General features: G+C 47.4%; 1 protein-coding gene across 1 annotated transcript in view; it reads right to left on the reverse strand.

The window, feature by feature from the left end:
• Nucleotides 1–21,505, reverse strand: part of LOC138258873 (uncharacterized) — a 106,088-nt gene that overhangs the window by 3,558 nt on the left and 81,025 nt on the right. The window contains exon 4 of the mRNA XM_069206172.1: nucleotides 17,308–17,440. Within this exon, the coding sequence (XP_069062273.1) occupies nucleotides 17,308–17,440 (133 nt within the window). The remainder of the gene's footprint in view (nucleotides 1–17,307; nucleotides 17,441–21,505) is intronic.

The following is a 21,505-nucleotide window of genomic DNA, read 5'->3' on the forward strand; positions in this document are numbered from 1 at the left end:
CCCAGACTACAAAACCTCCATCAAAGGAACCCTTGCATACAGAGCCCCAGGACCACGTCAAAAGTTCTGAGAAGCCATCATGGAGCTGATCGCCACATAAGCCAGACACCGAAAACTACATCTTCCTTGGGGAACTTTCAGCTTGATGACCTCCAATGACACTAATACTGCCAATCTACTGGACAGCATGAGCACAATTGGACTCAACCAAATTCTTCCCCAACCCACACATACCGTGGGACACATTTTGGACCCTGTTTTCAGATCCAGCAACAGGGTCTCCTTCATCCACCCTTTGGCACTCACAGGGACCGACCACTCCCATCACCCACTTCACCTTCTCATCAACTTACTGCACTGCAGTCAGACAACCCCGCACCTCCATTGTAGCTGGAGCAAGGTTTCGGAAGCACAATGGTGTGACGCCCTCAACAGTCACCTCCCAGACATCCCAACAGATACAGACACAGCAGTCAGGAACTTCTCAACATGGATCTAAAACACTGCAGACACAGTCACCACAGCAAAACAACACAAGCCCAACAACCACACTAAGCAAGTCAGCTAGTACTCACCAGAACTCAGAACCTCGGAACCAAGAGCAAATGCAAGCAACTAAAAAGAAGTTGGTGTTCCTCAAACGACCTTATCAACCAAGCTGCTTTTAAGAATTAACTCAACCTTCATCACAAACACATCAACAATGCCAGGAAACAAACTCTAGCCACCCAAATTCAAACCTGCTCCAATTGCAGCAAGAAGATTTTCAAGATTGTCAAAGAATTGTCCAACCCATCCACTTTGGAACACTGCACCACCCCCACATAGGAGCTCTGCGACTCCCTCGCCCTCTTCTTTCACAATAAAATAGCCACCATCTACAAAAACTTTGCTCCCCATCCTGAGCCGCCGACACCATCAATCTGCTCACCCCGTCGGACAATATAACAAAAACTGTTTCAGTCCCTCTGGGGGAAGGACATGAATTAACCTCCACGACAGTGGTTGTACCATAAAGAACTTTCTCTACAGATGAGGTTTGTGAGTAATATATCACATTTATTAGAAACTTAAATTCAACAATTTAAAGTAAAGTAATCGAGGTGCTCCTGTATAACGGCGCAGTGTGAGTGAATTATGTGTTAATATAAGTATTTCAGTGCTATTTACATGAAAACGAAAAACAAACTGTGGTTAAAAGCATGAGGTCTCAAATAAGCACCTATAACTCACCCCATCGGATAGCAACAGGCCTCAGAGCCCCTTGACCCTGGCCTCCAACTGCACCATTACCAACTGGAAACACATGTCTAAGAATGACACCACCAACCTCAATAGATCCATCCACTCAAGAGTCCCCTCGGACTCCTGCCCTCACCACATGTTCAACCTCGGCATCAACACCATCGCCAGCAGACTCACCGGCATCCTCAACTCCTCCATAAGCTTAGCTACCTACCCAGAAGACTGGAAGCACGCAGGAGTCAAGCCCTTTCTCAAAAAAACATCCACCAATGCCAACAAACACAAGAACTACAGTTCGATATCCCTGATCCCGTTCTCAGTACTTGAAAAAGCAATAAACCAACAGCTCACCGACTACCTAGAAGATAACAGCCTCCTTATGCATCTCAACCTGGCTTCTGACCTAACCATAGCACAGAAACCACCCTCATCGCAGCCACAGACATTAGGCTCCTTCTGGACCAACGCAACTTGGCTTCCCTCATCTTCCTCGACCTTTGGGCAGCCTTCAACACAGTATCCCACCACATTCTGCTCACAAGGCTCCACTAGATAGGAATCAGAGAGAAAGCACTGAAATGGATCGCAGCTCTTTTCTCTCAGGCAGAACTCAGACAGTCCACCTACCGCCTTCCACCTGAATACCCAAGGATATCATCTGTGGCGTTCCGCAAGGATAACCTTTCAGCCCCACCCTCTTCAAAACATTCATGGCCTCGTTGGCTGAGATTGTAAGGAACCACCAACTCAACATAATCTCGTACGCAGATGGCATGCAGCTCATCCTCTCCAAGGAAACATTCACGGCTAAAACCAACTTCATTGCATGAACAGTGTTGCAGAATGGATGAGAGATAGATGCCTCAAACGTAACACCGACAAGACCGATGTACTTTTGTTCCACAACACCACGTCACCCTGGGACGACTCCTGGTGGCCAGTCAAGCTAGGACCCTCCCCTACTGTGCCAACCAAGCCAGAAACCTAGGAATCATAATAGACAACAAACTCAACATGAAATGTATGTCCACCTGCTTCCTCACCCTCCATATGCTCAGCTAGAATTTCAAATGGCTCCCGGCTGAAACCAGATGCGCCATTCCCCAAGAACTCATAACCAATCAATCACTCAAGTGTTATTTGTATAGCGCGGCTTGTCACCCGAGTTTGTATCCAGGTGCTTGCTGCAGGTGTTTATTCAAAATGCCAGGTTTTCAGTCCCTTTCTGAAGTGGGTCAGCCAGGGTGCAGTGTGGAGGTGGAGGGCGTTTCAGGCTTTGGCGGCGAGGTGGGAGAAGGTGCATCATGCGGCACGGCAGCGGCGTTTGCATAGTATCTTTGCGAGGGCGATGTGTGCTGAGTAGAGATTCCTGGTTGATTGGTGGAGGTGAAGGCGGGTTTCAGGTAGGAAGGTCCTTGGTTATGGAGGGCTTTGTCGGCATGGGTCAGGAACTTGAAGTGCCATCTTTTCTGGATCGGCAGCCAATGGAAGCCCTTCAGGTGCTGGGTGATGCCGGTTCTCTTCGGCAGGTTGAGGATCAGTCTGGCAGCTGCGCTCTGGATCATCTGGAGTCCCTGCATGACTTCGGTGGTGGTGCCTGCGTGGGGTGGGGTGTGTTGCCGTAGCCTGGTCGGCTGGTGATGAGGGCCTGCGTTACTGTCTTCCTCATGCCATTAAGGAGCCGAGATCTAGCGGAGCACGTGGAAGCAGGCTGAGGAAACGACGTTGACCTGGCGCTTCATGGAGAGTTCGCTGTTGAGAATGATGCCAAGGTTGCAGGCGTGATCTTTCCGTGTGGCGGTGGGTCTGACCTCTGCTGGCCACCAGGAGTCATTCCAGAGGGTTGAATGTCTGCCAAAGATCAGAACCTCAGTATTTTCAGCATTGAGCTTCAGGAGGTTGTCCTTCATCCAGGCAGTTACGTTCACCATACAGTTGTGGGCAGATGGTCTTCGTCTTTGTTGGTTCTGTTGAGAGCAAGAGGACGAGCCGCATGTCATCAGCATAGGAGATGATGTTGATGTTGTGCGATCTCACAATGTCTGCAAGTAATGTCATGTAGAAGGTGAAGAGGGCTGGTCTTACGGAGGGACCTTGGGGAACACAACAGGTGGTGTGCTTGACTTGTGAGGTGAAGGAGGTGGGGGGCGGACTTTCTGGGTGCATCCAGTGAGGACGGATGCTATCTATCTGAAAGCATCATCTGTGATCCCAATCTGGCATAGTCGGTTGATCAGTGTGTGGTGGGAGACTGTGTCCAAGGAGGCAGAGAGGTCGAGTAGAATCAGTGCGGCTGCTTCTCCTCTGTCGAGCAGGGCGCAGATGTCTTCTGTTGCGGCAATCAGAACTGTCTCGGTGCTGTGATTGGCTTTGAAGCCTGATTGAGAAGGGTCTAGCAACATGTTTCTCTCCAGGTGTTCAGTGAGTTGGAGGTTGATGGCCTTCTCCAGGACTTTGCTGGGGAATGGGTGCAGAGAGATCGGCAGTAATTCTGGAGCTAGCTGGGGTCTGGAGAGGGTTTATTGAGGAGGGGTCTGATCTCTGTGTATTTCCAGGCTTCTGGAAAAGTGGCCATGGTTAACAAGGCGTTGAGGATGGTAGTGAGCTAGCGGCTGATCTAGTTTCTTCTGAGGTTGAAGATCCTGTGGGGGCAGGGGCCGGAGTGTAATTGTGTTCAGTGTGCTGAGTTGTCCCCATGCAGTGAGCAGGTGGTTGGCGGTGGAGGCTGATGGGATCTAGGAAGGTCAGAGGGTTGGGGATCAAAGTTACTGTAGATGGTTTCTATCTTGTTGTGGAAGTGAGAGAGCTCAGGACATTTCCAACCACTAAATTCAAGATGCTGGTGAGCGTAGTGGTGAGGTTCCCTTGAAACAGTATGTTGGGCCAATGAAAGTGCCCCTACAAAGATGGCCGCCAAAGCGTCACTTGCGTGATGACATAATTCCGCAATGCACGCTGACTAGAGTTTGATAGACCGTTCCACGCATTGCCCCAAAGTACATAGCACTGTGGCAACACCCTTGGGCCTACGCCCTGCTCAGTGACACCGCTCAAAGCACAACTGACAAGTTTGTAGCTGTGAAACTACTCATGGCTTGATCTATGTCCCACAACAATGTGGTCCGTTCTCTGTGAACCTGCCAGGACGTCACACAGCTCAAGGATCCTTCAGAAGACCAGGAGAAAAAGATAAGTGCGGTTAGTGGGTGTGCAGCATGGATGAACTCCGCTCATCACCAAAATATAATGAAGGACTCCGGAGATACGTAGGTCCTCTTTGAAGTTTATTTATATTATCAGACCCACAACCAGGAGCGTCTGGAATCAGCGAGGTATGCCCAGCAACTGACAACGTTGTAACCGACCTCGCAGACATCATTCAACTCACGAACATAGACTGCACCTTAAACACAAACACAGCACCCTCATGCAGGGAATTGTCACGAGACTGCTCAGTATTACAGTGCTCTTCTGTTCTTCTCAAGTTGCAGCTCAGGACACACAAAAAATCAGTCCTGATAGAGCTAGGCTTCTCTTTTAGGCCTGCTCTTTCAAACTTCCTCCACCCTACCTTTTGGTTTGAGATTGGCCTTTTTAAACATCCTCCCTCTATTTGTATTTCAGCATTTTTTTCTTACAGGGAAAACACAAATCTTTATCAGCCTTCAGCTTTTTCTTTGGGTAATTGTTTACTAAGGTCCTTCTTCTAAAGGGCTCGACATTCCTGCTCTGCCTCAACCCTGCTTTTCCTGGCACAGTCTCGCTGTAGTGAAGCCTTACTAGGCTGAAATCAAAGGAAGCGTTCGGGGGTTTCTGTTGGATATGGGAAGATTGATGAGCAAATTAGGGATTTGTCGCATGCTTGCTTGAGAGATGTTCAGAGGTATCTGTCCCTTCCATGGCTGTGATGTAGCCCGTTTACTATCCCTGAAGTCCCAACCTCTGCCAGGGGACGCGCCCTGACCTCTGCTAAATTCTCCAAAAGACCATATATGTAGACCTTTTGATTACAATAGCCAAGTGAAGTTAAGCGCTAAAGAGAGTGATCATATTAAGGTGAATGATCAATGTACACTTTTTTAGAGGCTGACATTGGTTTGAAAAGTGGGTGCTAATATTGAAGTCTATGGAGAAATTTTGCTTGTCAGGCAGGTGAATAGTAGAGAAAATACGGTGACGTCCACTAAATGTGGGTGAGTTGACAAGTATGGAACACTCTTTCTATTAGGTTTTTGGGTTTCTTCGTTGCGCTACAATGGCCAAGTACGAACACATTCCCAGCCTTATAATGGTGTGTACCCAAATGTACTATCTTTATACAAGCCAAACTTTACATGCTAGTCTTAGTCTATCCCTATCTCTACTCAAGTTCACCCTATACATGTATGATGCTTCAAATGGGACAAAGGAGGGCATATTAGGGCAATAAAAATAAATACATTAATGCTGTTAACATTCCTGAAATGGCTGGTGGATCACAGTCTGTAGCGACATCAGAGTCACAGGTTTAAATCTTGACTCGCTGAATATGCTTTGCCTCATTTTGAGGTTTAGAAAGTCAGTAATGATTCATATTGGGCACAAATAATTTAACACACAAATTAACTCCAACAGTGCATTGGCCAAAACCGGTGCAAGTAACACAATTACAATATTGGTTAAGGAAAATAAATGTAATGCTCAGCAAGTTGAGACTACACACTGTGCTCAGGATCTGAAAAAGTTGGCAGAGTGGCGGAAGCTCATCTAGAGTGCACTGTCCATTGAAGAAAACATCAGGACCTTTCTATTCTCAGCCTACTGTCCAAGGGAGAGAGAAAATGCCCATCTTCTGAATTCGCTAGACTTGGAGAAATCAGAAAATGGAACTTGTTAGTTTCCCAGCGTTACCTCCTATATGCAGCTTGATGGGGCCTTTTAAAATAGCACTGGGCCTGCATGCCCTTGGGTTTGAATCCTCCAATGTCCACCAGCACCTTGATCCAGCCTGGAATCGAGCTCCATCCTATACGTGTTATATAACACACCTCGCAGGGCAGCACTGATTGGACTAGATAATACTATCAGAAACTTAGTGAGAGGAAAACACTACTAAAAGACAAACTTTCACATCTTGACAGCTGTCCAGAGTACAATTCTGTCAAGTGAGCTGTAAATAGTTAGGTCTGCCGATTCTCTACCAACTCCTTTTGTGCCCCCCACTTTAACTTAAACAAATCAGCTGTCCTTTCACAACTGGCACAGGCAATTTACCAACACCAACTGATCAGTACCCCCTCCTTCTAGGTCTGTACCAAAAGCCAATCCTCTCATAACCATGTTCTCACATCTAAAACCAACAGGTCCTCATGTGAGCCTGCTCAGCTACTCACCAATCTGTTAAGAATAACCCCACAGTACAGAAAGGAGCATCACAACATCAGAGGAACAACCCTGAAGGCCCCACTCATGCCTTTCCCACTTGAGGTCTCAGGGTCATCAATCACACACCATCATGAGCCTACCGAGCCAGCCAAGGGACCATAAGAAAATGTCAACTGACCCTGAAGGTCCAACCCCGAACCATTACTGGCCTAAGTCATACCTACGGAACCAACCCCTCCCTCCTCATACTGGGTGTAAAAACATACACTTTATTTACACTGCCTTATTTCTAACACAGCATGTCATCTATTTTTGTCTAATAGTGAGAAAAGGTGCCACCTACCTTCTTTATAAAGAAATGCCAAAACGGAATGGATTAACTGTAATCCTCATAACAGATATGCACTGCACGGAAAATTCAAATTACTATTATTCATTCTTGAAGGCACTGTTGTAATATCAACACTAAATTCAAACAGCTCTTTTGTCATTCCTTTAATCTTCCAACTGCAAGATTATGACTTTATATTCCTAGACAAACTATCTGCTTTAGTTTGCACCTACAGAACTTTCCAAAAACAATCTCAATGTACGGCATATCCACTTGTGAAGGACAAACCAGAAAAAAGGCTTGCAGCTGATCTGATCAAAACATGTACGCGCTGGGGCGGAGTATCACCAATAGCTGTTTAACACCTCCAAGAGGTCACACATCCAAGTATAAGTGTTTAACATCCAATACGCTGGTACAGTCTTTGAGCTTATTAGACCCTCAAGTCATTGCTCTCCTCCTCTAATGTATCTTGTACTATCCATACCCTTGTAGTAGAGCGAAAAAGAATCTTTTACGCTCCAGTGTCTCAACAAATTAAACAAGGCACTATGTGATATTAAATACAAAATCAGCAGGGCCAATTCTCTCAATGAATCAAGACCCAGACACCTTGTTAGGTATGACGGGATCATGGAGCAACCTTTGACCCTGCTTCTGCAGGCAGGTCGCTCCGCGCTCTGCCTTCCGCACCACCTCCATCCAGTTTCATTTGCCTGACCCACTTTTCCACCGCCGCGTCCCCTGCGGCCCCTCCCGCCTCCTCCCTCCTTCTCACTGTTCCTTGCTGCCTCCTTTTTCCTTTTTCCCGCCGCTGCGTCCCCTGCGGCCCCACCCCCAGCCCTCTCATTCGCCAGGCCCTCCCGCCTCCCAGATGCCACTCCCACCCTCCCCTCCTCTTATGGCAGCCACGGCGCAATAGCAGGGAGCAACCGTTGACCCTGCTTCTGCAGGCAGGTCGCTCCCCGCTCCACCTTCCGCACCACCTCCATCCCGTTTCATTTTTCTGACCCACTTTTCCCACCGCTGCGTCCCCTGCGGGCCCTCCCGCCCCCCTCCTTCTCACCGTTCCTTGCTGCCTCATTTTTCCTTTTTCCCGCTGATGCGACCCCTGCGGCCCCACCCCCCAGCCCTCTCATTCGCCAGGACCTCCCAGCTGCCACTCCCACCCTCCCCTCCTCTTATGGCAGCCATGGCGCGATAGCAGGGAGCAACCTTTGACCCTGCTTCTGCAAGCAGCTCGCTCCCCGCTCCGCCTACCGCACCACCTCCATCCCGTTTCATTTGCCTGACCCACTTTTCCCGCCGCTGCGTCCCCTGCGGCCCCTCCCCCTCCTTCTCACCATTCCTTGCTGCCTCCTTTTTCCCTTTTCCCGCCGCTGCGTCCCCACCCCCCAGCCCTCTCATTCGCCAGGCCCTCCTGCCTCCCAGCTGCCACTCCCACCCTCCCCTCCTCTTACGGCAGCCGCGCCAAAGGCAAGCCCGTCCGCGCCTAGCGCCAGAACCCCTGGCCCCAGCAACAGCCACCCCCCCAGCATTCCCTACAACGCCGACACCCTCCGCGCACTCAACACCAGCGGAGACACCACCTGCTTCCAGGCCTCTCCAAAGAGCACGCACTGACCCTTCTCCTGCCACAACTGCAGCTTCACCTGCAGCAGAGCCCACATACCTCCTAGGATGAAGACCAACCACCTCCGTTGCATACTCCTCAACACCCGCTCAGCACGCAAGCACGCCATCGAAGTCTGGGACCTGCTCGACTCCACCTACCCGGACGTGGCCTTTCTAACCGAAACTTGGTGGAACGACTCCTCAGCACCCAACATCGCCATAGCCATCCCGAACGGATACAAAGTTGCGTGCCGAGACCGCACCAACAGAACCGGAGGAGGCATAACCATCGTCCACAATGCCCCCCTCGAAATCAAAACCACCCTGGATGACTCCTGCAGCGCCGCCGAACTCCTTCACTTCCAAGTCCGCACCGACCCCAACACCACGCTCAGAGGAACACTCATCTATAGACCCCCAGGACACCTTTCAGCAACGCCATCGCCGACCTGGTCAGCACCCACGCACTTGCCTCCACAGACTACATCCTTCTCGAGGACCTGAACTTTCACCTTGAAAACAACAATGACACCAACTCCACCACCCTGACCGAAAACTTCGCCAACCTCGGCTTCACACAGCTCGTCAACACACCCACCCACACAGCCGGTCACACCCTTGACCCCATCTTCTCCACAAGCAACCACGTCACCTTCAACCATACCACCGAACTCTACTGGACCGACCACCACTGCATCCACTTCACCTTCAAGAAACAGACAGAACACCACCTCACCGAACAACCACCACGCCGTCGATGGGGCCGAATTTCAACTAACCAACGCCCTAGCCCAGAAACCACCCGTCAACCCCACCGACCCCGACATCGCGGCACACAACCTCAAGATATGGATCAACGACTTCACCGACCGCCTTGCTCCACTCAGAAAACCCTCCAACAATCACATCAACAAAAAAGCCACCTGGTTCACCGACGACCTCCAAGCCTCGAAACGCCACTGCCGAAACTCAAGCAAATATGGCTACTCGAAGGCACTCTAGACAACCACATGGCACTCAAGGATGCCACACGCAAACACCACCAACTCATCAGGCTAGCTAAAAGATCCTCCTTCAAAACCCGCCTAGAAAACAACGCCCACGACTGCAAAGAACTTTTCAGCATCGTAAAAGAACTCTCCAACCCAAACGCCACCGTCAACGACATCACCCCCTCCCAAGAACTATGCGACGCCCTAGCAACCGCTTTCCACCAAAAAATCACGGACATCCACGACAGCTTCAACTCCCCTCACACTCCGGACGCTCCTACCCCACCCACCACGAACTCCACCCGCTCCAGCCGACTGACCTCCTGGACCAACATCAGCGACGAGGAAACCCGCAAGACCATGAACTCCATCCACTCCGGATCACCATCAAACCCCTGCCCACACCACATCTTCAACAAAGCAGACACAGCCATCGCACCACACCTACGGAAAGCCATCAACATCTCCTCCGAAACTGCAAGATTCCCAGAAAGCTGGAAACACGCCGAAATCAACGCCCTTCTCAAGAAACCAAAGGCGGACCCCAAGGACCTGAAAAACTTCCGGCCCATCTCCCTGCTCCCTTTCCTGGCAAAGGTCATCGAGAAAATCGTCAACACTCAGCTCACTCAGTACCTCGAAGACAACAACATCCTCGACCCCTCCCAGTCTGGCTTCAGACGCAACCACAGCACCGAAACCGCCCTCCTCGCCGCCACAGACGACATCAGAAGCCACCTCGACAATGGAGAAACATCAGCCCTCATCCTCCTACACCTATCCTACCTTTGACACCGTCTGTCAGAAACCATAAAATCCCGCCTCCACGCAGCAGGAATCCAGGACCAGGCCCTCGGATGGACCGCATCCTTCCTCGCCGGCAGAACCCAAAGAGTCCGCCTCCCCCGTACCAATCCAAAGCCTTCAATATCATCTGCGGCGTACCCCAGGGCTCATCCCTCAACCCGACGCTGTTCAACATCTACATGGCCCCCCTCGCACAAGTGGCCCGCCAGCACAACCTCAACATCATCTCCTACGCCGACGACACCCAACTCATCCTCTCCCTCACCAAGGGCCCGCACACCGCCAAAACCAACCTCCACGAGGGACTAAAACCCATCGCTGACTGGATGAGAGAAAGCCGGCTAAAACTGAACTCGGACAAAACAGAGGTCCTCATCCTTGGGCGCACCCCCTCCGCCTGGGACAACTCCTGGTGGCCGTCCACGCTGGGTCCCCCACCGACAGCGCACGAAACCTCGGTTTCACCCTCGACTCCTCACTCTCCATGTCAAAGCAGGTCAGTGCCATCTCCTCCTCCTGCTACGACACCCTCCGCATGCTTTGCAGAATTTACAAATGGATCCCAACAGAAACAAGAAAAACAGTAACCCAGGCCCTCGTCAGCAGCAGACTCGACTACGGCAACGCCCTCTACACCGGTATCTCATCCAAACTCCTCCAACGCATCCAAAACGCCTCCGCCCGACTCATCCTCAACATCCCCCGTCACTGCCACATCACACCCCACCTAAAAGACCTTCACTGGCCCCCCGTCAACAAGAGGATCACCTTCAAGCTCCTCACCCACGCACACAAGGCACTCCACAACACCGGACCATCATACCTGAACAACAGAGTCAGCTTCTACACCCCCACCCGGCATCTCCGCTCCACTAACCTCGCCCTCGCCTCCATCCCCCGCATCCGACGCAAATCTTCCGGTGGCAGATCATTCTCGTACCTCACCGCCAAGACCTGGAACACCCTCCCGCCGGATCTACGACAGACCCAGGACCTTCTTTCCTTCAGAAAACTCCTCAAGACTTGGCTCTTCGAGCAGTAGCAGCACCCCCCACCCCCACCCCCCAGCGCCTTCAAACCCTCACAGGTATGTAGCGCGCTTTACAAATTGATTGATTGATTGATTGATCAACCCATGGCAGTATTGGATGTAGGAAAGTGTCCCAGGGTACTGTTAAGACATCGACTAATGTTCTAGTCATCATACCAGCCATGCCTCTTTCTCAGCAGAAACTCATTCATAGGCCAACGGAGGAGTGTGCAGGGAGAGATCAGGAGGAGGTGGCTTTGAGCACGAAGGAGCGGGGCGGAGAAAACAGTGAAGAGAGAAGAGTTCTGCGGCGACGACAGAGAGGAGCGAGACGAAAGGAGAACCGAGTGTGAGGCAGCAGACATCTCTACCCCAGAAAGCCAGAAGGTGATGCAGAGTGAAGAGATGCGCCTGCAGCTGGGGGAGGATGGTGTCAGGCATACCGCAGGGGAAGGTGATCCAGATGCGACTACTGTGGCTCTCGACAAGGGCCGAGTCCACCAGCAAGTAACGTGGCAAGGGCCCCAAACCTTATTCGGGTGGGCACTCTCAAGCAGCTATCTGGTGGGACTGTAAGTAGTGGTTTGGTGAAACACAAATACCCAACAGATGTCTAAGAAATGTGCATGTTCCATATTCAAGGTGTGTAAGGAGAGTGAAAGAGATTGAGACAAGGTCTCTCCTTTGGTGCACCTTCGTTATTTTTCTGTTTGGTTATAAATCGGTCTCACTGAATTACACAAGTAAAATCCACAGAAAAACCATCTCAGTGAACCTTTGAACCGTTTTGTCTTTGAGCATGCACAATTGTATCGGCATCTAGGTCTTGGCCTTATCATATTGGTGGATTGTGGTGACGGGTTTAAGTTGTGTCCTGATTGACCAGTTCCTAAGTCCGCCTTCTGTCTTCCCAGGGGGGAAGCTTAACCTCGGGAGACAAGCTCAGAAGACCCTTGCAGGAGAATGGACATTGTGTACAAGGGACTGCAGAGACGGACGTGGCATACTATAGATCACCTACTTACTGTAAAAATGAACTTTTCAGAAGTAATAACACATACTGAATTACAGTTGTGTTTTACTTCCTATCATATTAAGAATAGTCATCTCTATGTAAACAAAAAGTTGTTTCCCACAAATGGGGAGTCCCAAGGGGGAGGCTTCTGATTCCAAAAACCTGATGTTCATCAATAAGGTTGTAGAACTGAAATGATGATGGAAGGAATTTTTACTTGCAAATAGTCTTGCAAATAGTCTACACTACTGGCATTTACTCTCATTCCAGACTATCATTTTTCACTCAATGTGGCACTCTACGCAGAGGCTTTATGAAGTTCAGTACTGACCCTGCTCATCATATGAATAGTTTATCCTGAACTGCTAGTCGAAGCCCCCTCCAAAAATGAACACAGGCAACCGCAGACTGGTTTCAGCCTTGTTAGATAGAGCTCGACAGTCAGATACTGCTGAATCATGTGACACAGTAAGCAGGGGGCAAACTTCTGGGCATACCCAAGGTCTCTTAGGGTATTGCATCAAACACACAAAAGGAGGAATGCTTACAAATAGTCTAAACCACTGGCAATAACTTTAGTTATCATTCCAACCCATCTTTTTTTGTCCATGTTGCTAATCTAGATTTAGGCCTGCCTTATGAAACACAGTAGTGACCTGCTGCTCTTGGAGAGAGGCCATCTCAAAGCACCCTCCAGAACATACCACAACAACCCCAGACTGGTTTCGGCCTTGTTAAGCTTGGTCAGATAGCTATAGCTCCTGTTACACTGCGAGCAAGGGACCCACAGCTGGGTATACCATGGCCACTTACACATTATATCAAACATAAATGGTGATTAAATGAATACTTGCAAACAGCCTAAACCACTAGCAATTGCTCTAAGTAACATTCCAACCCAGTAATTGGTCAGTAATGTCACTACTTTATGGTTCCTGTGGGGGGATTTCCTTAAACCTAATCAACCTGTGAGGACTGACAGATTTCTGGTGTCTCAAGTGGTGGAATTAGGGACATGATATGGATTCCTGGGCGATGTGAGCCACTATTTTATCATTTAAAAAAAAGAAAAAAACATTTATTTCAACTTACTACAGTCTTGTGAAGGAGGCTGTAGCTTTGTTATTCTAAAAAGATGTTTGTGTATGTTTAGGACCCCGGGAAATCCAGGAAGTGGATTACGCCTTTTTGGCAACTATAATCTTATGCCTGTAAAAGTGAACATTAGTTTTGTATTGCATTTCGGTCTCAGTAGAATATTTACGGTTAGTGATATACTGAGATATAAATGTTTGAGCCTCCATACTGAAATGGTTTCAGGGGAGAAATAAAAAATGGGAAGAAGACGACAACTATCTTGGTAGTACCAGAGACCAAGCTACCAGGGGTGTGGCGGTGGTGTGGGTGGTGTTCGGGGGTGTTGAAGGGATGTGGGGGGGGAGGTTTCCACACTTTTTGAAGAAAAGCCACTGGCTCCACAGCAAGTAGCACAGCCATGGCAATGCCCCAAAAGACAAGATTGGACCACAAACCCTCAACGATGGTGGCTCACAAATGGACCACAACATCTTAAAGCCAATAAGGCCCCCATGGACAATACAAAGAACAAAAGCAATGAGTAAATATTGGTAGTCAGAAATAAAAAAATAAGCTAATTTGAAATCAAACTCAATTTGAAATCAAACTTAATTTTCCGCTCTGTATGTATTTATGTATTTACAAGGTGTGGAGTTATTTCTTCACGTGCATCACCATGTTGTGACGTGAATCTTGACTCAGGTTACTGAGGACGCTGAAGGTGCTGTGAAACTTTACATTGACAGGGCAGTGTGCAAGTTTATGCATTTGTAACATTTGGTTTCCAAGTTAATGGAAGATCTCCTTGTGTCACAAGGACAGGAAAGAGGCTGATTGATATAGTATAAGTTCCCTACGCACATTGTATATATTTTTATTAATGTAGTAGGATAAACCTTTATTCATTTGACTGATGCCTCCCTGGTTTGTTTGTGTTTATGTCTGGACTCTATTTTGTCCATTATGCTATCAGTCCAAGCTGAAAAACCTGATGTAGTCCTCTCCCCCAGGAGCACAAGGTTGCAATAATCAACTTACGTTGTCTGATACAAATAGCTCAAGTCTGACACAAATACTGAACAGTGTACGCATGCAGGCAAAACAGAGACACTCCAGACTAATGATTTAGAAACAAACACTATTATGCTGAGGCCAATACAAAAAAAAACAATGGTCTGAAGGAGACGTGCTATACTGCATCAGCTTACCTCATACCCCTGAGACACAGTCAAGTTTTCTGAACGCAGAGATACTTTTTTCAAAATAAAGTATTTTTCCCTGATCTGTATACCCTAAGGCAGCCATATAAATTGTACAGTGGGAGATAGCTGCTGTTTAATGTGACTATCAGTGACTCTATAATGCCCATAATTTTAGCTGACAGACCTATAAAAGCAGATGAAATGTACCTATACAAATGGGACTACATACACGACTCGTGTAATGGATCTATAAAAAGGACATATAAAAAGCCTATCTTGCAATGAAAGAAAATAGTAAACTGCACAATGTCTTTTCAAGAATGAACACAAATGAAATGTACAATGTTGATGGTCAACTTGATAAACAATCATCATTTCTGATCCACGATTTCTCCCTACCTTGCTTTTTGCGTTTGATAATTCAGATTTACTCTAATTTCAGAAAAACAAACAGTTGCAAAGGCAAAATAAATAGGGTGTTTAAAAATATCATATTATGAATATCATAATATAAATATAGATTCCTTCCACTGAAAAAAGCCAAGGTTAAAGTGTTGTTATAGTTAGGTAAAAATGTCAGTCATGATGTCACTTTTTAAACGCAAAAAACACTGAAATTCACTAGTAATAATTTACTGAGCTAATCAGTACTTGGGGCCCTGCATGCCCTGCTTATGGCCTCACATATCACATCACACATGGCATCTTCAATAACACTGTTGACATCACTATGGACTTGTCGACTCCTGTCTTGTCGATCACCCACAAGACCTTGGCTATCTGTAAAAGCTTTGCTACAGGGCAAAGGTTATATGTAGTAGGAGCTTAATCTGCTAAGGGGCCTTGAGTGCTCGGATGGAGTGGTCTCTGCAGGAACATTTGTGCACAGGAGTAAAGACTGTACACAGCAGGTAGTTGCCCCCCAGGTGTGTGTGACTGCCTACAAGAGATTCGCTATCCGCAAAATATTCAGGGGCGACCGGGAAGCAATTAAAACTGGGTAAGGGCAGTGAAGGAGAGAGCAACTCTGGTGTGTGGGAGAAGCATACAAGGAAGATAACAACAAGAAGGCATGCAGGTGTAGTACCTGGGAGAGAGAGCGAGCAGCTATGACAGCCAGCAAACAGTATGGAGGAGGTGGGGAGACTAACACATGCAGTATGAGGGAGAGAGCTAGAAAACACATGCATCACGATGGAGTGTTTAATCAAAAAGAAGAAAGTAGATCACAAAAAATTGAGTAATGGAAGGATAGAAGACAGACAGTCAAGATCAAGGGAAAGAGGCTATGCACCAGGGGAGGAACAAACACAAGATGGACAAGGAAAGGTATCAGATAAGAAGCAAGAAGTGAGACTTACAAAGCATACCAATGATAAGAAATGGGCAGGATGCAAGTAACTAAGGGGGTCATTCCGACCCCGGCGGGCGGCGCGGAGACCGCCAGAAGACAGCACTGCGGTCATTCTGACTTTCCCGCTGGGCGGGCAACCGCCAAAAGGCCGCCCGCCCGCCCAGCGGGAAAGCCCCAGCAACGATGAAGCCGGCTCCGAATGGAGCCGGCGGAGTTGCTGGTGTGCGACGGGTGCAGTGGCACCCGTCGCGATTTTCAGTGTCTGCTAGGCAGACACTGAAAATCATTATGGGGCCCTGATAGGGGGCCCCTGCACTGCCCATGCCGGTGGCATGGGCAGTGCAGGGGCCCCCAGGGGCCCCACGACACCCGTTCCCGCCATCCTGTTCCTGGCGGTTTTTACCGCCAGGACCAGGATGGCGGGAAGGGGGTCGGAATCCCCATGGCGGTGCTGCGAGCAGCGCCGCCATGGAGGATTCTTTGGGGCAGGGGTAAACCGGCGGGAAACCGGTTGCCCTTTTCTGACCGCGGCTTTACCGCCGTGGTCAGAATTGCCCATGAAGCACCGCCAGCCTGTTGGCGGTGCTTCCGCGGCACTCTGCCCTGGCGGTTTTCAACCGCCAGGGTCAGAATGACCGCCTAAGTTTTTTGTAAGCCCGCAATAGGACTTTTGATTCCACTGTGACAGGCTTCATCTAAAAATGGGAGCACATAAAGTTATCTATGTGCTAAAAAGCTAACTGATAGTGATGACTTCGAGCCAGTGGGGAGCCTTGTACTTCATGCATTAAGTGATGGGTGGTCATGTTTAAAACACCTAAATCGATAAACAGATACAGCATTGTAGACTAAGGTTTTTTCAAAGTGCTTAGATAACAAAAAGCTTATGTCGATTATGCAGCATACACAGAACATACAGACACTAAAGCAGGGATCACTAATGTAGACCAGGATCCATGCCAGATTTTCACAATAACCACCTAGTTTGTAAATCACATCAACTGAAGTTAGTTGTATTTAAATGTATATCTTATGTAGCTATCCCAAAGGTCTGACAAGGATCCTGCCGTCTGCGACAAATACTGGAACTACATACACTAAAGGCTTATACCGGAAACAAGGGCATCGTAAGAGAATGCCTACAAGTAGGCACAATGCACCTTTACAGAGGTATTGCTATACTCCACAGCAATAGTGCAAATACAAATACACTTACAATAACATCTCAAAATACCTGGGTGGATAGGATGCAAGCTTTTCAATATGTCAAGCTTACCGTGGTATGTATTATACTGTCGTCTTCACTGAGGCGAATGTTGTCATCGATGAATATATGGTGAATACAGGTGTCTTGCGGATCAATCCAAAATGGCTTCCCGCCCGTGCTCCTAAACTGATTCCTTGCCCACCTGAAGCAAGATAAGAGAATTTTTTATTTGATTGAAACATGACATCTTAGTTTGAAAGGCAACACGGCCGTTCATAAACCACAACTGCAATACAGCAACCAGAAATGATACATTCCTCCCACTCTAAAGCCTTCACTATCTTGCCAGGGCTTCCTCTTAGGAGAAAAGAGGATCTGCAGTGTGTCCCTTCTGCATTCTGAAGGCCGAAGACCCCACACACTAACCACATTAACGACCGGGCGCTAATAGCAGTACAAACCTTACAACTCCCAGAGGTAACAGTACCACTGATGGCTGGTCAAGTGACAACTCCCTCCGATTTGCTCCATTTGACCTACAAATAAGTGCAGCTTTGAACAGGGATTTGTGGTCTATGAATGAAGGGGCCAGCGCTGCCTCTTCTCAACCAAAAGAAGGTGCATCGAGTCAAACTTGCTCAACTCAGGGTCTTCCTGTGGGCTGGGCTCTGTGGAAGTAGCTCCAGATAAACGCACAGGATTTGGAAAACTTAAGAGATTACTGTAACAACTTGTTGATCCAGCACAAGGCATCCAACAATAAAGACATTTGGGCATTTCATTTGGTGGATAAGTGATGCCTGTGCCAAACATGGATTTCAGAGGATTTTCTTGGCTGTTTCGTAAAACTAGAGAACAGGATTTAAACCTTGAGTGGAATTTAAGATCTCAAACTTTTACGTATTCTGGACACTGGACTCCTGAATAATCAATGTGAGGACACCCAAGAAGAATGCACTGCCAGCTAACACAGAGCTAACGCAACTATTACAAGGACAGTAAAGGCTTTTAATACAACCAATAACCTTCAATAGGATGGACAGGAGGGTTGTGCTAGTGAGTGTGTGAAATTAATGAAGTATGCACATCTGCACTGGATAACCTGCCCTTGTGCCTACCAGGACTGCTGAGAACTAGTCCTTTAGACTAGGGTTAGAAGACTTTTGTCCAGGAGATCGTGCAAACAACTGGAGTGAATTTAGCTTGAGATGAAATACAGGACAATGCCGTTTTTTCTAGGAGGTACTTTAGACTTAGAGCAGCTCACACACTAGGTTGAAGAGGTAGCCGCCTCTCTGAATGACTACCTTATTGCATCTTTCATTTGCATAAACAGCTGTTGTGCACCCTTGTAGGCTTTTCTGGGTGAAGTTTTATGAATGGCGTTTCGGGCAGATACCTCTGGTTAAGCAAATTAATTTCAATTCCATTAGTGCTTGTTGTTAAAGAGAATTTGGCATCAAGTACATCCAAGGCAGTCATTTCTGGTTTTGCCACAATTGAATATCCATGGGAATTCCTACTTACCAAAAAGTATTCTGGAATACTTATCACTGAAGAACTGCAGTAACATCAAGGAAGCATGGAATATAATTTTTTTCATTGTAACTGTGACTTGCCAGTGTTTTCTGATTGCTCTAACAAATGTAACAAATGCCCTAAACTCCCACAGACATACCAACAGCACTAAGCCACAATCAAAGTTTCTTCTTCCTTGTTCTTTCGACTTGTAGAGAGCTCTGATACCCACCCGGGTCTGGTTCACGCCATATAAAACCATTAATAATTCAATTAAAATAAATAAACCTCTTTTTCAGTTCTTGGACACAACATACTAAGAGACAGGTTTGAAAAGCTGGCCAGAAAGTGTGCACCAACTTTCTGTGAACTGTCTCTGATTTTATGATGTGACTTGTGTCCCAACAGGTAGCAATGCAAAATCTCTAGACACAGGGTACTGCAGAAACCTGCCAACTGAGTTACACGCACTTGGCTACTGCAACCCCCTGCAACTGTGTTCTGCACGAAAGAGGAAACCTCTCCATCCCTGCATTTGTATTCCCAAGCAGGGGATATGTTCTCTCTCTTTTAAGCAATCCTTGTTCCTTAAAGGAATCAGCACTGCTTCGAAAAAAAGTTTGGGAAAACATTGGTGGCAGCAGAAAATGATCTATTTTATTGCTGCTTACTCCCTCCGAGGCTCCTGACCAAATTCACAAGGGGGTAGATGTCCAAAACGGACACATCCCTCTTTCGGAATGTGTAACTGCCTCCTTCAAGATGTTGATAACTGATCAATGATTTTTGAACCATTGACACATATCAAGGCAACTCGCAATTTGGAAGGGCTGCTACATTCATGTCCCCACCAAATTCAGAATGAATCGCAGTACCCAATTTGCAAGTAAGAAAGACTTTCCATACTCACTAAACATCTTTAGTACATAGAAAAAAAGCCAATTTGTGATTGGAAACACTGACTTTCCGAAATGCATGGCTGGAGATTAAAAAAAGGCTTTGGACATTGGGTACTTGCACATTCAAGATGAGAAAGTGTTTGCTATCTTAGGAGCTGAAATCATAAGTTTTGTAGCTTGAAGGTTTTCTGTGTCCACAGGCTGTGCATTATTCTGCCATCTAGTGGTTGAGGTCTTGAACTGTCTCTAGTCACTTTTTTTTTTAAACACGTGTCACCGTCGACCCTTTGTAGTCTGTCCCTTCTCTTATGACGTCAGACCTACACCGCTGATGCTGTATCACATGTTTACCATCTTTAGATTTTTTACTCTGTCGTCCTTGTGTGTATAGCTTCCTTTGGGTATTATATATTGTTCTATCCTACCAAATGCAAACATACTCACTCGTTTTCTGGCAAAGATGGGAAGGTCGTACATGTATGCAGAAAGTCTTCAAGCTGCAAAACTACTCCTACCGTTGAATAATCATTTTATTTTACAGAGTGAATCTTTCTGGATTCAGATGATGTGCACTGATTATGCTGCAGTGCTCCCTTTTGCAGTGAAGGGTATGTAGAGAACGAGTTTGTGTTTGTAAACAGGTGTTTAAGTACTTTTACTCCTTCCTAGTTTGTCCGGATGTCCACACAGTAATGTTTTGTGAAGGTGTGTACAGATGTCCATGTAGCTGCGTTGCAGATGTTGTTGTCTGACAAATTAGCTAAGAAGGCAAATGTTGTGCCCTTTATCTTTGTAAAGTTCACCCTTGGTCTTTCCTCAAGGGGCAATCTTGCTGATGTGTGGCATGCTGTTACTGTCTGGACTAGCCATATTGCTATAATTCCCTTTGTTACTGGTAGACCCTTAATGGCGGAGGTGAAAGATGAACTGGTTGGTCTTCCGGATAGTTTTGGTTAACTATATGTAATACATCACAGCGTTTCTGACATCCAGCAGATGTAAGGCACGTTCTGCCTGTGATTTTGGATGCAGGAAGAAGCTTGGTAGCTTTACTGTTTGGTTAACATGGAAGTGGGATACAACCTTGAGCAGAAACTTCGGATTAGTTGTCATCACTATCCTGTCATAATGAATTTGAATGCATGGTTCCTGCACAGTTAGTGCCTGCAGCTCACTCAACCTGCGTAGTGATGCTATAGCAAGTAGGAAGCCGGTCTTTCAACTAAGGCATTGTAATCCAGTATTGTCTATAGGTTCAAAGGGTGGTTTCATCAGCTGCATAAATACAGTAAGGTTACATGTGGAGGCTGCTCTGGGCAGCGGTATCCTCTTTGCCCCTTACAGAGATCTTTTGACCACTGCAGTTTGAAAGATACTCCTTTCTATTACGCTCTTGTGTGTGCTACGACAGCAGCTAGGTGTACCTTGAGCGTAGCATAGGCGAGTCTTTCTACCAGCAGATGCGCAAGGTAATCAGGACTCTAATGTCCTTGTTTGTTGTTTGTGCCCCGTTGTTCCTAGCAAACCCCTTTCTAAATCTCTTCCATTTTTCAGAATAAGACTTTCATGTTGTCAGTCTTCAAGGTTTCTTGAGCACTTCCATTGTTTGGAAGTGACCAAATTCTATTTCCTCAGGAGCCATACTGCTACGCTGAGAGTCAATGGTTCTTGGTGGAAGACCTTGCCACATGCCCAAATGGTTAGAATGTTCTGCCGTGTTAATAGCGGCATCTCATTTCTGTGCGCTAACTCCACCAGGTTGAAGAACCATGTCTTTCGGGCCCATTGTGGTACTATGAGGATGAGGATCACGTTTGCTTGAAGCTCTCTATTACCAGGGGAATTAAGGG

The sequence above is a fragment of the Pleurodeles waltl genome, chromosome 9 (assembly GCF_031143425.1).
Source record: "Pleurodeles waltl isolate 20211129_DDA chromosome 9, aPleWal1.hap1.20221129, whole genome shotgun sequence".
NCBI lineage: Eukaryota > Metazoa > Chordata > Amphibia > Caudata > Salamandridae > Pleurodeles > Pleurodeles waltl.